This window comes from Brassica napus, chromosome A10 (genome assembly GCF_020379485.1).
Source record: "Brassica napus cultivar Da-Ae chromosome A10, Da-Ae, whole genome shotgun sequence".
Classification (NCBI taxonomy): Eukaryota; Viridiplantae; Streptophyta; class Magnoliopsida; order Brassicales; family Brassicaceae; genus Brassica; species Brassica napus.
In genome coordinates, this window is record NC_063443.1 from 13,823,929 (window position 1) to 13,838,995 (window position 15,067).

The 15,067-nt window shown below is 38.1% G+C and overlaps 5 protein-coding genes across 6 annotated transcripts; 4 read left to right on the forward strand and 1 right to left on the reverse strand.

Annotated features, from left to right (window-relative positions):
• The first annotated feature begins 4,515 nt into the window (after positions 1 to 4,515).
• LOC106369781 (GDP-fucose transporter 1-like) lies at positions 4,516 to 5,889 on the forward strand. Its single transcript, XM_048743112.1, has one exon. The coding sequence runs from the start codon at positions 4,531 to 4,533 to the stop codon at positions 5,713 to 5,715; it is 1,185 nt and encodes a 394-aa protein (XP_048599069.1). The 5' UTR covers positions 4,516 to 4,530; the 3' UTR covers positions 5,716 to 5,889.
• A 270-nt stretch (positions 5,890 to 6,159) lies between these two features.
• Positions 6,160 to 8,626, forward strand: LOC106371774 (tudor domain-containing protein 3). Of its 2 annotated transcripts, none has more exons than XM_022693402.2 (6): positions 6,160 to 6,482; positions 6,589 to 6,756; positions 6,841 to 7,069; positions 7,434 to 7,640; positions 7,836 to 8,122; positions 8,341 to 8,626. In XM_022693402.2, the coding sequence occupies exons 1-6, from the start codon at positions 6,198 to 6,200 to the stop codon at positions 8,491 to 8,493; spliced, it is 1,329 nt and encodes a 442-aa protein (XP_022549123.2). In that variant the 5' UTR covers positions 6,160 to 6,197; the 3' UTR covers positions 8,494 to 8,626. The 2 variants fall into 2 exon arrangements, with proteins under 2 accessions (XP_022549123.2, XP_022549122.2); XM_022693401.2 differs by having other exon boundaries at positions 6,164 to 6,482; positions 8,335 to 8,626.
• On the reverse strand, positions 8,506 to 9,645 carry LOC106371776 (probable plastid-lipid-associated protein 8, chloroplastic). The gene is made up of 4 exons (XM_013811878.3): positions 9,409 to 9,645; positions 9,210 to 9,333; positions 8,951 to 9,130; positions 8,506 to 8,872 (listed from the first exon to the last, which is right to left on the reverse strand). The coding sequence occupies exons 1-4, from the start codon at positions 9,604 to 9,606 to the stop codon at positions 8,682 to 8,684; spliced, it is 693 nt and encodes a 230-aa protein (XP_013667332.2). The 5' UTR covers positions 9,607 to 9,645; the 3' UTR covers positions 8,506 to 8,681.
• LOC106369782 (protein PGR-like) lies at positions 9,633 to 11,578 on the forward strand. Its single transcript, XM_048743113.1, has 5 exons — positions 9,633 to 10,103; positions 10,181 to 10,294; positions 10,693 to 10,915; positions 10,995 to 11,243; positions 11,327 to 11,578. Exons 1-5 carry the CDS (start codon positions 9,955 to 9,957, stop codon positions 11,456 to 11,458), a joined length of 867 nt encoding a protein of 288 aa, XP_048599070.1. The 5' UTR covers positions 9,633 to 9,954; the 3' UTR covers positions 11,459 to 11,578.
• A 267-nt stretch (positions 11,579 to 11,845) lies between these two features.
• On the forward strand, positions 11,846 to 14,990 carry LOC106371777. The gene is made up of 7 exons (XM_013811879.3): positions 11,846 to 12,163; positions 12,315 to 12,816; positions 12,884 to 13,040; positions 13,298 to 13,342; positions 13,554 to 13,719; positions 13,960 to 14,330; positions 14,393 to 14,990. The coding sequence occupies exons 1-7, from the start codon at positions 12,005 to 12,007 to the stop codon at positions 14,709 to 14,711; spliced, it is 1,719 nt and encodes a 572-aa protein (XP_013667333.2). The 5' UTR covers positions 11,846 to 12,004; the 3' UTR covers positions 14,712 to 14,990.
• The last annotated feature ends 77 nt before the right edge of the window (positions 14,991 to 15,067 follow it).

Sequence of the window (15,067 nt, forward strand, 5' to 3'; positions counted from 1 at the left end):
TTAACATCATAGTTAGTACCTTGTGGTGGTATCTCAGGAAAGTATTGGTTTTATGTATGCTTCTTGACCTTCAGGAATTTTTTGATTTGAGGAACCTTTCTTTGCGTGGTGTTCCATATTTTGTAAAGATTATCCCCAAATGCTAATACATCACAACACCACCTAGCACCGTGTGGATCAAGACTTGCATCAAAAAGCTACTTCAATGATTGAATGGGAATAAAAGATTTTGATCAGTTGGGCTTTTGTTTTTGTGTGTTTATGGTTATCTGTATTCATGTTTATTACTGTCACAAGCAGGCTATATAGTTTCTGTAAAACCTATTATTATTTATCGAAAACTTGCTTAATGTTAACAAAGAATACATATACGTGTTGTAGTTAAACTTACACATCTTACAGATGAGTTGTGTTTAGCTTTATTTATGTTTTATGTAAGCTTATGTATGTTATAAGATATACTCGAATTTAATTATATATGCAGGTGTGCATATTTTTTTAAATTGACAATATTTATCAAAGTTCTATAAATCGCTAGGCGGTAACTAGACGCTTTATAGAGGACTAACGACTAGGCGGATTATTCGGAGCCTAGGTGAGACCTAAACGTTAGCAAATTATTGATTTATTTTATATATTTTATACATTTATATGACATATTTTAGCTTTTAAGTTTAATTATAAAATTATTGAGATGAATTATCAAAACTAGATACACAAAACAGAAGAAATTAGACAAATTTGTAGATATGTAATATTATTATTGCTTCATTTAACATATATGGACAATTTTAGATCGATTTTAACCAATTTAACCGATTTAGAACAGTTTAAACCAATTTGAATCATATAAATCGGTATAAATCGGATTTTAAGAAAATCGTTTCGAATAGGACTGAGTTGGCGGCGCCTAGGCCCCTACGACCAGTTGAAAACATTCCTAGACCGATTTTTATAACCTTGATATTTATAAAATAAAATGAGCAATATTTAAAGTAGTAATATTTTTACGTTAAAATAATTAGTTTTTATCTATTAAAATTCAAGCATTTTCATATTATATTTCTTATATAATAATTAGAACTAAACCTATAGACATTATTAGATATAATATTATAAAAGTTAAGGAAAAAATCAATATACGAAAACAATATCACACCTATAAGAAAAAAATCAACAAAAAAAAAATAACAACTCCAACCTACTTTTGTTATCTTTATTATTTAGTCATGTTACTATAATAAATTTTGGTTTTATAAATGTAAAGTAATTTTAAATTATTATTACTTTGGGTTTTACTAAAACAACAAATGATACTACGCTAACAACAAATGATATTAAATTATCAATTGAAAATTTCTACTACCAATATTCCATAAACTCTATATATTTGAAAAATATGGCATATGTCATGAATACTTTCTTCAAATATAAGAATCTGAAGTTGGTTTAAAAAAAGAATTAAAAGTTGTGTTTCTATTGACAAAAATATATAATTACAAACCCGTTTATTATGATTGTAAATATAATAATAAAAAAAATTGACTTTACTCCAAATATTTATGTTTAGTTCTTATAAAAAGTAAATGCCCCTTACCCTAAAATCCTAAACTATATACTTTTAAACAAAAAAAAAACAATATTATATCTTATATTTACATTTAATTTATAAAATTATGATTAATTAAAATAGAAATTTTAAATAAAATTATATTACATGATTAACACTTAAAAAAATCACGAAATAAAAATAACAACAAAATTACCTTCTCTATTTTTAGTTTCATATAGCTAAAATTTATATAATGGAAAAAAATTTAAAACTAAAATTATCCATTTTTCAACTGTCTAAAATTATCCATTTATATTAATAATTTAAGCACAAACAGTAAACAAAAATCAGTTAAAATTCGTCAAACAAATAACTTTTAAAATAAAATAAAATACTATATTTCTTTCTTACAAAATTTCATTCACATATTCCACAAAAATTAAAATATGATTTAAATTCATGTTTATCCCTAATAATTACTTCTGTTTAGCTAATATTCATTGAGATATTAAAGTATTTTTAATATCACAATCATTTTTTACAATAAATACTAAGGTTAAAATAGGTATAACCTTTAAATTATATTGAAATTAGAAAATGACACAATTTGTGTAATAAGAAGAATAATATTGTGGAAGTCCCTTAGTCCAATGGTTTGACTAATGGTCCATTAATGCTTCTACACCAGCAGGTCCATGTTTTAATTCCCGGAGAAAACGATTTATTAAACAATTATGCAGGCTACGGAGGAAAGCTTACAAAGAATCTTCAACATGGTGCAAGTAAGTAGGCGTGGTCTTCGTAGGACGGCTCAGGTGATGCATTTAGGCGTAGATCTTTATAAGGCAGGTAGTATTATCGGTTGTCGGATCGTCTATGTAATATTTCTCATAATTGTAATATCATAATAAATCAGCGTTAAAATATATATATATATATATATATATATATATATATATATATATAACAATGCCATTGATGAAACAAAATTTACATACACATGTAAATTGGATATGTAATCATAAAATATTTATTAGGTTCAAACATAATACTCAAAATCTTAATTAACTCTTTAAAATTATCAACAACTTCAAAGGAAAGATAAGTGTTAAGTTCAATACATGAGTTAGAACTACACCTTCTATCTACAGCTGAGAAAATAATAATCAAGGAAACACAGCTAAAAATAACTTCACGACATCATCTGTGCTGTTTTTGTATTCTAAACTCAGTTTTGATATTTTAGTAAACTAATAAAAAAATTATTACAAAAAAATGCAAGAAAAAAATATATGCAACATTCGAACAACAAAAAAGCAGAGCATATCTACCCTCATATACTATGCCCTACATAATACATAGCTTATATACATAAAAAATCTGCAATTTTTTATTTTCACACCACAAAATTTATTGTAAAATTTTAAAAACAATTATCCGCGCGTAGCGCGGAAAAACGATCTAGTAATAATAATAATAAGCGATATTTGTTAATCAGGTGAAAAGGAAATTTTACTCGGTAATACAGGAACCTTCTCGTTGCTTTAGAGTCTTCAAGGTCTCTCAACCTTTTAAATATTTTTAATTCATTTTATATTTTTAAATGATCAAAAGAAAAATAATTCATACATAACTATCTTTTTTTTGGTTTAATTCTTACACAACTATTATTTAGTCTCATAGCTCAGGGAGAAAAAAAAAATACAAAGGCCTATAATAGTCCAATCTGACAACTCTTTGTTTGAATATGCTTCATAGATCTTCCTATTTAGAAAGAGCATGAATCACTTGGATCTTATTAAACAAAGGACAAAGGACAATAGTAAAACGTTCTTTATCAAGATAAAATGATTATAGTTTAAGTTACGTCGGAAGAATTGAAAATGGTCTGGATATCGATTTAGAAGATGTACGGGTTGCAGATCGAGAACATCTTAATCATTCAAAATAATATAAAATACATATAACTACTTTCTCATTTTTCGAAATCGAAATTATTGTGATAAAACAGATGGTGCTTCGGAGTAAGAGAATAAAATATAAATATGAAATATGTTAAATTTTTTAGAAATTGCAAGGTACTCCCTTGTAATCTCCCTGGAAATTCCATATATCCAACCAATCTTTAATAACCTAATGTTTGTATATCACTTTTTTGTTTACATTGTGATAAGTCTTTTGATCAATTCAGTTTTTGACACAGGAAGATGGTAAATCTTGGATGTAGTTTGTATCATCTTGTTAAACTACATGTAGTGAATTTTAATCAGTTAAATATGATGTCGATGAAAGAGTCTAAGATGTTGTGATGTTTTTGTTCTCACTTAAGGTTTATCTAATCTAGTTTGATGTGCAACTTCAAATGTATAAATAAATGTTACAAAACTTTCAACTACAAATGTTTAAGTTCTTTGCCAAATTTTTGATCCTATATTAAGCTAGAGAGTTTGGCCAATATGATTCTCCATCTCAAGGGGAATAGAAGCTAGTTGCTTTGGGCTGGCTAAATGGTTGGCCTTCCTACAATACTTTAGACCATCTCTAATGGCTTACTCTATTTTTACTATAAAATAGAGTAATTCTATAATAGAGTTTGAATTTGTTCAAATAGTACTTTGTTTTAGAGTAGAAAATAGAGTGATGAACAAAAAAAAACAAATTATTATATATTTGGAGTAAACCTATTTTTCACTCTATCATAGAGCGAAAAATAGTTTACCATTGGAGCATTTTTCACGCTAAACTCTATTTTAGAATGAAAAATATAGTGATGTTGAAGATGTTCTTAGTTTTGTTATGTGAATAAAAACAGATAAATTGAAACTTCAACTATATGAATTGCGTAGCTGTAACTTCTGTTGATTAGAATAATTTTTGGTTGATTTGATTTTGTTTATCAAAAAAGAATCACATTAACTTCCATTAATGGCTATTTGGCCAAATGAACACCAACTTTATTTTTATCTCAAGGTAACTTTATGACTTACAGGCAAAACAGCCAAACCCGTGCGACACTGTCTGTAAGTCGTCGCCTTCCTTCCTCCTCTAATAGTTTAAACTCTCTCGTCTCGATCCAGATCCAATCTCTCTTCTCCGATCTATTCACACCATCTCTTCGAATCAAAACAATGTCCTCCTCCCGATCCGATTCCAGCAAGCCGTACTACGCGACGAGCAGCCTCGTCATCGGCTACGCCCTCTGCTCCAGCCTCCTCGCCGTCATCAACAAGTTCGCAATCACCTACTTCAACTACCCCGGCCTCCTCACCGCCCTCCAGTACCTAACCTCCGCCGTCGGCGTCTGGCTCCTCGGCAAGCTAGGGTTCCTCCACCACGACGCCTTCGCCTGGGACACCGCCAAGAAGTTCCTCCCCGCCGCCCTCGTCTTCTACCTCGCGATCTTCACCAACACCAACCTCCTCCGTCACGCCAACGTCGATACCTTCATCGTCTTCCGATCCCTCACCCCGCTCCTCGTCGCCGTCGCCGACACCGTCTTCCGCGGCCAGCCGCGTCCCTCGAGGCTCACCTTCTTGTCTCTGCTGGTCATCCTCGCCGGCGCTGTTGGCTACGTCGCTAACGACTCGGCTTTTACCCTCACCGCTTATTCCTGGGCCTTGGCTTACCTCGTCACCATCACCACCGAGATGGTTTACATTAAGCATATGGTTTCCACTCTCGAGCTGAACACTTGGGGGTTGGTTTATTACAACAACCTCTTGTCCCTGATGATCGCGCCCCTGTTCTGGTTCCTCACCGGGGAACACAAGGAGGTTTTCACGGCCGTGAATGCTAACGGAGGCGATGTGTTCGAGCCCGTTGCGTTCTTCGCTGTGGCGCTGTCGTGTGTGTTTGGTTTCCTTATTAGCTTCTTCGGTTTTGCTGCTAGGAAAGCCATCTCCGCAACTGCTTTCACGGTGACGGGTGTTGTGAACAAGTTCTTGACGGTTGTGATTAACGTTGTGATTTGGGATAAGCATGCGACTCCTTTTGGGTTGGTTTGTTTGCTTGTTACCATCTGTGGAGGTGTTGGTTATCAGCAGTCTGTGACCGTGGCTAAGAAGCCGACCAATGGTCCGTCTAAAGCGTCGAACAATGCCGACAAGGGTGATGATGATGGGTTGATGCAGTTGATTCCGGGGAAAGTAGCTACTAATGTATGAGAGAGGTTCCATTGTTTGCAACCTTTAAAAAAAAAAAGAGGTTCTAGCATTTGATTTTCAAATTGAGAAGTTTCTTCTATGGTTTCTGGCTTCTATAGTATCAATTTTGTAAACATGTTTCACTCTCATCTCATTCTTCTCTACCCATTATTATACAAGATCAGTTTTATCTTCCTTCTATGCATTATAAGATTTCAGAGATGTCGGGTCTTTGATACTTTGTTGTAATGAAAAAAAATGCGAAACAACAGTTACACAGGTCCCATCCGCTATTCGAGTTAATCAGCAAATAAATGGATTGTAGTTGGAGTCTTGATAGATTGTTCGTTCGTAGTGGTATACAACTCATTCTAACCTTTTGGGTGAATTTTTTCTTTGAAAACGATTTTGGGCTTTAATAAGGCCTTGTATCATTTCCATTTGGGCTTTCAGTAATAAAACAAAGTAAGGCGACCGGCACAACGAGAGGATCAATCAACGCAATGGAGGAGGGAACATCAAGCTCGTCCGCCGCCGGCAACACCTCCACCGCCGTGATAAATGCCCTAACTACCCGTGGCTGGTGCTTCAAAGACGCCGATTACTTGAACTCTCTGGTCAAACAAATCTCCTCCTTCATCGGCGGGACAAATCAAACAGGCGCCATCGTGGATTCAGTGGAGGCGGAGCTTCTCAACATGGATCTCAGGTTAATCGGAGGTAAGTCCCTTCCCGACGCGACTGAGTTACGCAGGTGCTCTCATCTTCAAGGTCCCAAAGTTCTCCAGGTAGATACATTTCTTCTTACTAATTCTGATTAAATACAAGCAATCAGCTATTTAAATTTGTGTTGATTTTTTTTTTTGTTTTCAATGCTTTTCTTTTTTTTGTTAGATAAGTTCTGTTAGAGATGTAACAAAGAGTAGTGCAGAGGAGTTTCTAGGAAGCTCGACTGGTAAACGTGTGCTGAAACTTGTCCTCACTGATGGAAAGATTGAGATATCGGCACTTGAGTACTCTCATATACCATCGTTAAACAATGATGTGACTCCTGGTACTAAGGTATTAAAAATCAGTCTAAATTTGATTCTCTTTGTCTTATGTATTGTTTGATTTTTTTTTTTTTTGTTCTGTTCTTGTTGGCAGGTGCGTTTAGAAAATAAGGCTGTGGTGCGTGAGGGTTTAGTATGTTTGACTTCAAAAGAGGTGACTGTATTGGGAGGTCATGTGCAATCGCTCTTTGAAGAGTGGCAGATGAAGAAAAAGTACGCTAGTTTGTCTCGTTCGTCTGGAAGGCAATCTCAGGAAGGGAAAGCTGGTGATGGCCCTCCTCCGTTTGAGGAGTTGCAGATCCGAGCAGGTTCCCATCACCGTGGTAAGCAGGGTTTGCTTGTTATGATTGCTCATTATCATTCAGTTTTCTTCTTGTGAATGTGTTACATTCTGGTGATTTAACCATAGCTCCAGAATCTCTATGTATCTGCTTCTGTAGCCTATAAGGACTCATGTAGATATCCAATCTATAAGTTATCTTGGCTTGGTATCCAGCTTTGTTCTGTTCGGTCTCGACTGTTTAAAAAATTTTACTTAAGGGACCGCATTTTGACTGTGAGGTAAAATTATGGTATATTGATTTGCTCTACATCTCTGTTGAGTCTCTTTGCTTACATTTTGTGATAGAAGTTTTGGGAAATGCATCGGAAAATTTAATTCGTCAGTATATGTCTGATGGTTGACAGATTCATACAAGACGACTTCTAGGACTATTGTAGCTACCGCTGCACAACATACTGGTGGAGAAAAAGGGGAAACTAGTGAAGTTGCTGGGAACAAAATAGGTGCAGATAAGAATTTACAGAAGAGTTCTGCAGATTCTGATTCGAAAGTATCTGTCAAAGTTGAAAATCAAGAAAAGCCAAGCAGTTCTGATACACGACCTAAACAAGGTTTAGCATCGACTTTTTTCCTCTCCTCACTCTATATCAAAAGCTCATTGTGTAGCAGAACATTTTGATTCTTTAAATTAGTTTGTCAATTGGCAATAACACTGATCCCTTAGATGAGATTTGTTTATTATATATCCCTATAAAGCTGAGTAACTGTAATGCTCGTTAGTGCCATAACATCTCCGATGTTTGCAGCGGTGGAAGCTGTTCCTTTACAGAACCAAGCGGCTGCTCAGGTGCTTCTTGAGAAGATGAAACATTCGAGTTCAAATGAACGGCAATACCGAGGACGAAGAGGTAGAGGTAGAGGTAGAGGGAGGGGAAGAGAAGAAGACGACTCTGCAGTACTTACACTTGAGGAGTGGGAAAAGAGGAAAACTAGCGGGGGAGCTGTTGCAGCAGCTGACAATCCGAGCGACACTACACGTGATGAAGATCTTGCCTGGCAGCTTCAGAATCAGTTTGATCTTGAAGACTCTTACGTGAGTTACAAAAACCTTTATTTTCCTCCTTATTATCAGTCTTCTGTGTTCTCAATTCGCTATTAAAACAATCAACCAGTCCATTGATTTGATTTAGCACACCTTATTATCTGTTATTCATTCAATGGCTTATGAGTTATGTACTGGGATTTGGGACCATTCAAACAACAATTGTTACAGTGACAGAGCTGTGATTGTAATTTGCTGTTTAGGGACAGGAGGTGCACGGAACCGGGGCTGCGGATATCAGAATGAATATGTTTGACTACGGAAGAACAGATGAAAGCTTTGGCCAAGGAAGGGGAAGAGGTGGAAGAGGGAGAGGAAGAGGGCGAGGGAGAGGACATAGGCGAGGAGGAGGACGTTTTTAAGTGCAATGAATATGTCTAGAGACACTCTTGGATACAAGTTAACATTACACAACAATGTTTCCATCTTAAAACACTCTCGCAGGTACACCCATATGTTGTTTCTTTTTTTCTGTAGTGAATTTGCATTGATCGACACAGAACTAAAAAAACAGGGAGAGAAGAGACATGGAAGTTCATATAATGTATTACTATTGACGCCTCCTAAAGACGAACAGTGATCCTCTAGAGCCTATTCCCAACCTAAGTTTCTCATCAACGTATGTGATCCGAAGCTTCACCTCGCTTTCAAACCCATATTTAAACTCCAGAGAACCAACCTTGAGTTCCGGAGGCTCGAATATCACCTGAACCCACTCACTGTCCAACACGTTCAGCTTCCCTGCGAAGATCAAACACAGGTTGAAACATTAAATCCATGGTTATGACCAAATAATTTATCAGGGATTTCGCAATTAACCTGTCAAGGACACATCTCCGTCGAGAAAACCAAGAGCAGTGAAGGAAACTCTGTTCCTGACGGTATCAGGAGAATCAATGCCTTGGATCATCTCTTTTGTTCTGAAGAAGAGGCGGCCTATCACGCTTCTGTAGCCTCCACCAGGAGAGGTCGGTCTAGAACAGTACACCACGTCCCAATCTGCAGCAAAATATTCAGCAAGTTCACGTTTTGATAAAACGAAGTAGCGTTCGCAGTGTTTGCTTAGATTATTTCTTACCTCCGAAAATGAGAGGGCACTTAACAGGCTCGCTCACACAATACTTCTGAAGCTCCCCAGCCACTTGCGCCACTTCCTTGTGTTGCTCCGGTGTAAGTGTCACGCCTCCATCGCTGTTCGCAACCTGTTTTCACACACGACTCCATAATCATCAACACTCTTTTGGATTTGCTATGCTTTGACAAATCAAATCTTAGACCTTAGAGAGGAGGGATGAAATGAGATCATCGGGGCCTGTACGGAGCTCAACTTTGGGCGATGAAACCGAGCTTACGACGAGTCTCTTGCTCCGTGAATTGGCCTTATACGGGAGGTTCGAGCACTTCAATGAATGAATCCGAGTCCGGTGTTCGGAGAAGGACGACGCGATTGTAAGGGAAGACGCAGCCGTAGCCATTGTTGCTCTAGAGAGAGAGACAGAGAGTGAAGCAGATAATGTAATGAGGGAGACGACTTTGGTCGCGGTGCTGCCACGTCAGAATAGAAATCGAGACTGGGCTCCACACTTGATTACCTTCCGCCACGTAGGAAGATATGTTCTCCCGCGTTATCTGGTCTAATTTAAATATCTGGGCCTATCAGTCCAGCCCAGTTGAGGCCCAATATGCGAAACACTTTCGAATGACGAGTGATGAACTGATGATGACTAGTTGGGGGTCAACTGCTATCTCTCTCATCGTCTAGCACCTAACTAACTGAATCTTGGAGGAGCCCTCTCATCTCCAGAATCTCAGCCACTGGAAAAATGGAAACGTCACCCCAATTCATGCTCATCTTCGCCGTCTTTATTTCTTCTCTCATCGCCTTCCGATCTTACAAGCGGAAATCGCTCAACCTCTCCGGCGGAGTTGCTGGATTCCTCGTCATGACCATCCATTTCGCCGCCGGTTTCAGGTTCCTTCCCCCGCTTTTTTTTTTTGATTTGTATATGTAATATTGAGATTGATCGGATAATATGTTGAATCCCGTAGGTACGGAGCTCTGCTGCTCGTATTCTTTCTTACTTCCTCGAAGCTTACCAAGGTCGGGGAAGAAAAGAAACGACGCGTTGATGTTGAGTTCAAGGAAGGCGGCCAAAGGAACTGGTAACACTTTCTTGCATTTGTGAGCTTCTTCTCTGCTTTGAAGATCACCACCGGTAGTCTCTTAGATTTGTGTCAATGTAACCATTTTTCGAGCTAACTCTTTTCTTTAAGTGTGCTATTTGAATCTATCTTTGTATGGAGCTTAGGATAAAGATCCATCTCGATCAAAAATGACTAGAGATATCATAGTTGTCCCCTCTACCTTTAGCATACTGGACTATTCATAAACAAAGCCTACTTCCTTTTTCCTTTAGTCTTTGAATCTTTGAATCTTTGTGATAGGATAAGTAGAATCGATAGTTATGATTACTTTGTTAAATAATGTTTTGTTTTGATGTTGGAATATTAGCAAATTGATGATGATGATTTCACTTTCAGAGAGCTTCGTATTGTTTCAGGAAACAAGTGCTTTGCAATAGTGGAATTGCGTCGGTTCTAGTTGTAATTGCTTATACGTTAACGGGATGGCAGGACAAGTGTTTGGACTCGAGGCAGTCAGAGATTGTAACAGCTCTTATTGGTGGGATCATCGGCCATTACGCATGCTGTAATGGAGACACTTGGTCCTCGGAGCTTGGGGTGCTTAGTGATGCCCAGCCTCGACTTATCACTACGCTAAAGGTTCTCTCTTTCTTTTTTTTTTTGCCACTCGGTAGTTAACATGTCCTGTTTAGCTAAACGTTTGGTTTCTCACTCTCAGCCTGTGAAGAAGGGCACGAATGGTGGAGTTACAAAGGCAGGACTCTTAGCTGCTGTGGCGGCCGGCGCCACTGTGGGAGTAACGTTTCTTGTGTTCGGACTGTTTACTGTGAGATGTGCAAGTGATGTGGCTCTCAAGCAACTCTTGGTAATTCCATTCTCTGCATTAGCTGGATTATGTGGGAGCCTTATTGATTCCGTGCTTGGAGCAACCATCCAGTTCAGTGGCTTCTGTTTTGTCCGGAACAAGGTAAGTTTTGAAAGAACACATGTAAATATATGTGGTGGATCGAAGGAGGAGAGTATTTTTTGTTGACGGAATGTAACGCGCAGGTTGTAGGGAAACCAGGGCCGACGGTAAAGAAGATATCAGGTGTGGACATTCTTGACAACAACGGTGTGAACTTTGTCTCCATACTCTTGACATCTTTTCTAACTTCCATTGCTTCTGTGTACATTTTCTGAATTGCTGCAGCTAATCACTACGTTTTAAGGACCGACTGTTTTCAAACAGAGGTTAATTTGTTGTATGCTGAGATCAGTCTTTTATAATTTCTAACAAACAATCACTATTACATTCACGTATATGTATGCATCAATCACAAACATGTTAAGTATGAGTCTATGACCCAATCACTATTACATTCACGTATATGTATACATTAAAAAAAAAAAATTTTAAAGAAAAACAAACAAAAAGAGGTCGTCATTTTAATTTGGGTGGGAAAATTGAAAATGCAAATTTTCGGAGAGGGGGAAGGGATGAAATGAAGAGGGGGATAGAAAAAGTAAAAGTAAAAATAAAAATAAAAATAAAAATAAAAACAGTTTGGCGACTCCACTTCCATTAGCCCTAGGCCTAACAAGTGAGGTGGCCCCCAGGAACCGCTTAAATTGAAAAAAAAAATTGAAACGACTAGAGGGAAAATCAATCAATCAATTAAAAGCCCCACTTTCTCACGACCGGCGCGGGGATAAAAGGAAAGAAGACGGAGACTGCGGCGCAACGCAATGGCGGCGATGAAGAAACCGAAAGTTGAGCAAGGGGAAGAAGCAAATACCCTGTCAACTCAAATCCCAGATGATAAAGAAGGTCTTATAGATTTCATGGACCAGCGTGCCAACTCCATCGAAGCCCTTAAAGACCAGCTCTCAAACCTCGAGAGAAAGGTCTCTTCTCTCTTCTTTCATGTTGCTTTCTATGTGCGATGTGTTCTCTTCCAGGGTTTGATTCACAGCTCCTAGTAGGAGGTTTTCAATTAAATATTTAATTTCAAGTGAATTATTACTATTAAAACAAATTTCTGAAACATTTTTGCAGCTCTCTGAAGAGAGAAGACTGATGGCAGATGCGGAAGCCAAGTTTCTACGAGTCGATCGCGTTGAAAATAAGAAGAACGTGCCTGGTAAAACTGGAAGCTTACTTGGTATAGCTGAGTTCTGGACCGAACGAGATAATAATGTGAAGAAGACTGCTAATAATGGAACCTCTACTCCGCATCCACGTGGCGAGAAGATAGAATATGAATCCTCTACTCCACAAACTCCTACCGAGATTAAACCGTTGAAAATGCCGTCTATTATTTTGCCGCCTTCTTTCAAGAGAAAAGCTTCTGCTCCTGTCAGACCAGAAGCGAACGAGACACAACACGTGGCTACAAGTGATTCTAACGTCCCAAAGGAAGTGAGAAATGGGTCTGAAGCCAAGAGGTCTCGTACTGTTGTTCCTAACGAAGTGGTTAGGGAAAGTCAATCTCAAGCAAAGCCGAGGATCAGAGTTTCTACTAACATTCCTGGACAAGCAGCGCAACAGGAAAAGTCTGGTAAGAACAAAGTCTTACTTCTCAGCTTCTTATAGCGTCTGAGTCTATTTTTTGTTTTTTGTGGCAGAGTTCCATGGGCATGAAGAGTTGATAGCGCTTATAGGAAGGAGCTCTTTGCGTGCCACGATTGAAAGTCGTACCCTAGCTATGATACCAAGTGGCCACACGAAAAGGATGAGAAGCCTCGCTCTTTCTCCTTCAAACCGTGATCTTTTTGCTACAAGGTGATCTTTTATTATGTTACTGCTGTTTGTTTTAACAAAAGGCACGAGCTACTGTATATTATTACTGCCAGTGCTGTGGATGAAACTCGGTCTGACAATTGTAGTACATTGGGGTTTTGTCTGGATGCTTAACTAAGAAAATGGTATTACATGCATAAGAGAGTGCCAAGAAAGTCCTTGGACAATGTTAGCGTATCTAATATACTCTCTTCTCATATGCTTAATCTTTTTTATCTTTTTTTGTTGGTTATCTTCAGTGCATTGGATGGTGTCGTTCATTTTTGGAAGCTTCAGTCTGATAGGTATGTCTGCCTTATATATACGATATTCCTGGTTTACTCAGTATGATATTTCTTGCTTATTTCTTGAGGTATAGTTAATTGGTGGTTATTTAGGTAGAAATATTCTAGGGGTTGTTGGATTATACTACGTCAAATCCTTATAGAGTTCCTTGATTTTAAGAACGCATCAAATCATTATTTTCGTTGAAATTTCGTTTCCACCATTGAGCAGGTCCTCAGCTACTCTGTTTAAGACGGTTAATAGGGTAGAAGTAGATCAGAAGAGATGGGCAGAAGATATAGCTTGGCATCCACACAATAGTGCTCTTTTCTCTGTCTATACCGCAGATGAAGGTCACGCTCAGATATCAGCCTTATACCTGAACGAAGCTCGAGAGGTAAAAAACTATTTTAAAAGCCGTTAGACGCTTTAGAGTTTTACCATATCAAAACTTTGATTGCATAATGGATGAGTGGAGTGTGTCCTTAAACTTGATCTTCATGACCTCTTATGAATAGAAAATCACTTACGCTTGGTTTCGAACCGTGACCTTATCTATCTGTTCTTACTCGATGTATGTACTGTTAATTGAGGTAGTTATGTGCTCATATCAGTTGGATCTTTGTTTCATATGCAGACTTGCGAGTCAAAGTTTCTAAAGGACAGGCCTCACAGCAAAGGTCTAATCAACAGAATCATGTTCACGCCTTGGGATGATCCTTGTTTCATCACAGGCGGGTGTGACCATGCAGTAGTGTTATGGCGTGAACAATGTGAGAGTAACGCATGGAAGTCCAGGCTCCTGCATAAGGACTTGCACACGTCAGCCGTGATGGGAGTAGCTGGAATGCGCCATAACAATCTCGTCTTGTCATGTGGAGACGACAGGAGATTTGTTGGGTTCGATGCCAGAGAAGAAAAAGTCACATTCAAGCATAGACTAGACAACAAATGCACAAACTTGCTGCCAAACCCTCGAGATGTTAACCTTGTCATGCTTCAAACAAGGTATAAAAAAGACTTATATTATCTCCCACGAAAAAAAGAATTAATTGTTTTTGTATATGCAGGCAGCTAGACAGGCAACTTCGGTTGTACGATGTAAGATTGCCTCAGACAGAACTATTTTCTTTCGGGTGGAAGCAAGAAAGCAGCGAATCGCAGTCGGCTCTAATCAACCAGTCCTGGTCTCCAGATGGTTTACACATCTCATCTGGCTCCTCAGACCCGGCGATCCACATCTTTGACATCCGCTACAACGCGGCGAGCCCGTCTCTGTCGATCAAGGCTCATAAGAAAAGAGTGTTCAAAGCTGAGTGGCACTCTTCTAATCAGCTACTTGTCTCCATCTCTTCAGATTTAGAAATTGGGATCCACAAGCTATGGTGAAACATTAAAACAGCTTGAGTATTGCAACTTTGCCACACGAGAGAAGTTGGTGCTATCGATAGAAAAGTTCGGCTTCATCACATCACCCACGCTGGATACAAAATTCTTATTGGGAGTTGCGTAGTTTCAGTCCAGGGTCTTAAGACACCTGGCTTGTTTTAACATTTTTGGTTCATGTACTGAGGATAACAGCAAAATAATTGTAGCTCTCTCTATACATCAGTTTTGTCGCATTTTGCGGATATTCTGACAGTCTAATCTCATGCCCCTAATCATCAACCATTTTGGTCTATAGTTAGCATGAAAGAATGAAACAGCACAACGTCCTTATATGATTTGTAGTCCCAAAACTCAAT